Source organism: Emydura macquarii, unplaced genomic scaffold, assembly GCF_026122565.2.
Source record: "Emydura macquarii macquarii isolate MOO-44397 ecotype Brisbane River unplaced genomic scaffold, CSIRO-AGI_Emac_v2 contig_2028, whole genome shotgun sequence".
Lineage (NCBI taxonomy): Eukaryota > Metazoa > Chordata > Testudines > Chelidae > Emydura > Emydura macquarii.
This window is the reverse complement of record NW_027132165.1, coordinates 1-3,481: the sequence shown is the minus strand read 5'-3', so window position 1 is coordinate 3,481 and position 3,481 is coordinate 1. Positions and strand designations below refer to the sequence as shown.

At 45.5% G+C, this 3,481-nt stretch overlaps 1 protein-coding gene across 1 annotated transcript; it reads right to left on the bottom strand.

Annotated features, from left to right (window-relative positions):
* Positions 1 to 2,877: 2,877 nt before the first annotated feature.
* On the bottom strand, positions 2,878 to 3,459 carry LOC137159957 (olfactory receptor 52P1-like). Its single transcript, XM_067558426.1, has one exon. The coding sequence runs from the start codon at positions 3,457 to 3,459 to the stop codon at positions 2,878 to 2,880; it is 582 nt and encodes a 193-aa protein (XP_067414527.1).
* Between the last annotated feature and the right edge of the window lie 22 nt (positions 3,460 to 3,481).

Genomic DNA, 3,481 nt, shown 5'->3' with positions numbered 1-3,481 from the left:
AAGAGAGAGACCAGTCACCTACAATTCTAAGACCAAGCCCTATTAAAGGCTCCACTACTCCTTGTGAACTGTAAGAAGTGAAGTGTAACGTTATTAGGCAAATCTGCCAGAGAATCCAGGCCAATAAAAAATCTTTGAGAAGAGTTTCAAGTTGTTCAGCTTGCTATAGCTCTGAGAAAAAAGCATGAGGCAGTGCATGGAATTTGGAACACTCTTACAGAGTAAAATTAAATTGCTTGAAAGAAAAAATGACCTTGCAGAGAGGGAGAAGAGAGAGAGACAGCCAGGAAAGAAGAATTTACATACGGTTTCGGGCTCTCCTTGAGGGTGGAGACAAAGATGAACCCATTCTATTTCTGAAGCATGCCTTCTGTACCTTCCTAACAATGTGAGACGATTCAGAAGCATTTATTGGTAGAGTTCAGAGCATTATATTCCCCCTCCCCATACAAACAGACATGATACTAGCACTACACTACTTTGAACAAAGTAGGCAGATTTTGAGAAGAGCCAGAGAAGACGGCAGTGAGTTTAGGAAGGCACAAAGTGCAGAGCTTTAAAGGTTTAGCAACTAGATCTTCAAAGAGAAAGGCACTGAATGAAGTCACAACATACTTTAGGTGACCTGGGATATGATATGGATGGGGTGTCCTGGTTAGGCTCGTGTTGCTTCATCAGCGCCTGCAATATGGCATACGGGAGAAGAGTGAAGGGGTTAAAACCCTTATGAGAATAAATCTCGGGGAAGGTCGCCATACACCCCAGGAGGAGTCACATGCTTGCCACGAGCCAAAATACAGAGCAGCAAGACATTAAACATAGAGGAGAAAAACCAAGAAAGAGAACCGCTAGGACAATGATACCCAGCATCAGTCCAAAGGAGTAGATGGTTATAAGTTTACAGATATCACCACAGCGGAGAAAAATATCAAGGAATGAGTCTCTTATAATGTACACCTCCAAAAGCTATCAGAGGAGGAGGGGGTAAACTTTCAAATCAGAGCATGGGCCATTTCATTTTTAGACAGCCAAGTCCAACATTAAGAGAACTCTGAAGCGCATAGAAAGGTCATTACAGATTGGAATTAAAGCGTAAGCAGGAAGGGAAAGATACAACATGCCTGTGTTAATAACTAAAAGGGAGCAAAGTGGGGACGGGCCATAATTGTGACTTAAGTGAGGATATGAAGAATTGCTGCTATTCTGCATCCGTCTTAGCTATTGTCACAAAAAATAATAGTAGAATTTATGGAAAAGCCATTCTAATCTTCTACAGCGGTGCCAGCAACAATAGCCCATCTCCAAATTATTCTCATCCTTGTCAGAGCAGGAAACAATGACAGGGACTGTGAGCAGTAGCTGTGGATCCCGTACTGGGAGGGAAAGCAACGCTGGCTCTGTTTGTTGTTTGTCTCTATCAGGGTTGTGCGGCTGGAACTGTGCAGCCCTGAGTAGAACTGCTATTCCTGGCATGCCCGACCAGCAGCACGGATGTTTACGGAAGAGGTAGAGCAGATGTGGCATATCAAAATGAGTGGTCTGTCTTAGGTTTACAGCTAGAGCACTGAACACCCTGACAGAGCTACTCAGTGAGTGGGGTGAGTGCCAGGCAAAACTTAAAAGTCCCTCTCACATTTGATTTATTTTCTTGAATTAAATTTGTAGCAAACACCTTTGAATTGTGTGAAGTGACCTAAGAAATGAACAACAGGTTCAATAATGATCTGGAGGATGGGGTGGATTGCACCCTCAGCAAGTTTGCAGATGACACTAAGATGGGGGGATAGTAGATATCAGGGAGGGTAGGGATAGGATACAAAGTGACCTAGACAAATTGGAGGATGGGGCCAAAATAAATCTGATGAGGTTCAACAAGGACAAGTGCAGAGTCCTCAACTTAGGACGGAAGAATCCCAGGAACAGCTACAGACTGGGGCCCGACGAGCTAAGCGGCAGTTCTGTAGAAAAGGACCTGGGTGTAACAGTGGATAAAAAGCTGGATATGAGTCAGCAGTGTGCCCTGTTTGCCAAGAAGGCTAATAGCATATTGGGCTGCATTAGTAGGAGCATTGCCAGCGTATCAAGGGAAGTGATTATTCCCCTCTATTTGGCATTGGTGAGGCCTCATTTGGAGCATTGTGTCCAGTTTTGGGCCCCCACTACAAAAAGGATGTGGACAAGTTGGAGAAAGTCCACTGGAGTGCAACAAAAATGATGAGGGGTCTTGTGCACAAAACTTATGAGGAGAGGCTGAGGGAACTGGGCTTGTTTAGTCTGCAGAAGACAAGAATGAGGGGAGAGTTGGTAGCAGCCTTTAACTACCTGAAAGGAGGTTCCAGGGAGGATGGTGCTAAATTGTTCTCGATGGTGGTAGATGACAGAACAAGGAGCAATGGTCTCAAGATGCAGTTGAGTGGTCTTGGTTGGATATTAGAAAACGTTTGTCACTAGGAGGGTGGTGAAGCACTGGAATGGGTTAGCTAGGGAGATTGTGAAATCTTCATCTTTAGAGGTTTTTAAACTGCGGCTTGACAAAGCCCTGGCTGGGATTATTTAGCTGAGGTTAGATGGACCTGATGACCACCTGAGGTCCCTTCCAAGTCTAATATTCTATAATTCTATCAGAACATATGAGACGCCATCAGTGCTGGTGGTCATGAAATAATGGAAAGGCCGAGTGACGGGTTATATGGTGTTGGGGGATGATGGGTGATGCTGGTAATGGAGTGTTAAGACATTAGGTGTGAAGAACTTCTCAGATAGAGAAATTCCACAAGGTTGAGCTCAGCCAATTTTGGAACAGAGCACTCTTGATTAACAAGGAGACATCCTTTCCCCCTCTTGTCACACAGGTTTAAAGTCAGTGGCTACAGGCCATCACATTCTGCAGGTGTATTTTCCAACTTTCTCACGAAGCTCTTTGGTTTTGAACTCATAAATGATGGGGTTGAGCATGGGAGGCACAAAGAGATAGAGGTTGGCCAAGAGGATGTGAACGTGGGCAGCGATGCCCTGACCGAACCTGTGTGTCAGGACGGAGAAGAGGAAGGGAGTATAAGACATCATCATCACACAGATGTGCGCTGTGCAGGTGTTCAGGGCTTTCCGGTGGGCTTTCTTGGAGGAGATTCTGAGAACAGCCCTGATGATCAGCCCATAGGACAGGCCAATGAGTGTCAGATCTAACCCGATGATCACTAATGATATCACCAGGCTGTACATACGGTTGACTGTAGTGTCCCCACACGACATCTTCACCACAGCGATGTGCTCGCAGTATGTATGGGGGATAACATGGTTGGCGCAGAATGGCAGCCTCCTCAGTAACAGGGGCATTGGCAGAAGGAAGAGAACAGCTCGTATCAAACCCACTAGCCCTAGCTTAGCGATTCGTGCGTTGGTGAGGATGGTGGAGTATCTCAGAGGGTCACATATGGCGACATAGCGATCAAAGGCCATTATCACAAGGACACCTGAATGC

What these genes read in the sequence shown, in the direction of transcription:
- LOC137159957 (XM_067558426.1), bottom strand. Translation starts at nt 3,459, where the DNA reads ATGGCCTTTGATCGCTATGTCGCCATATGTGACCCTCTGAGATACTCC.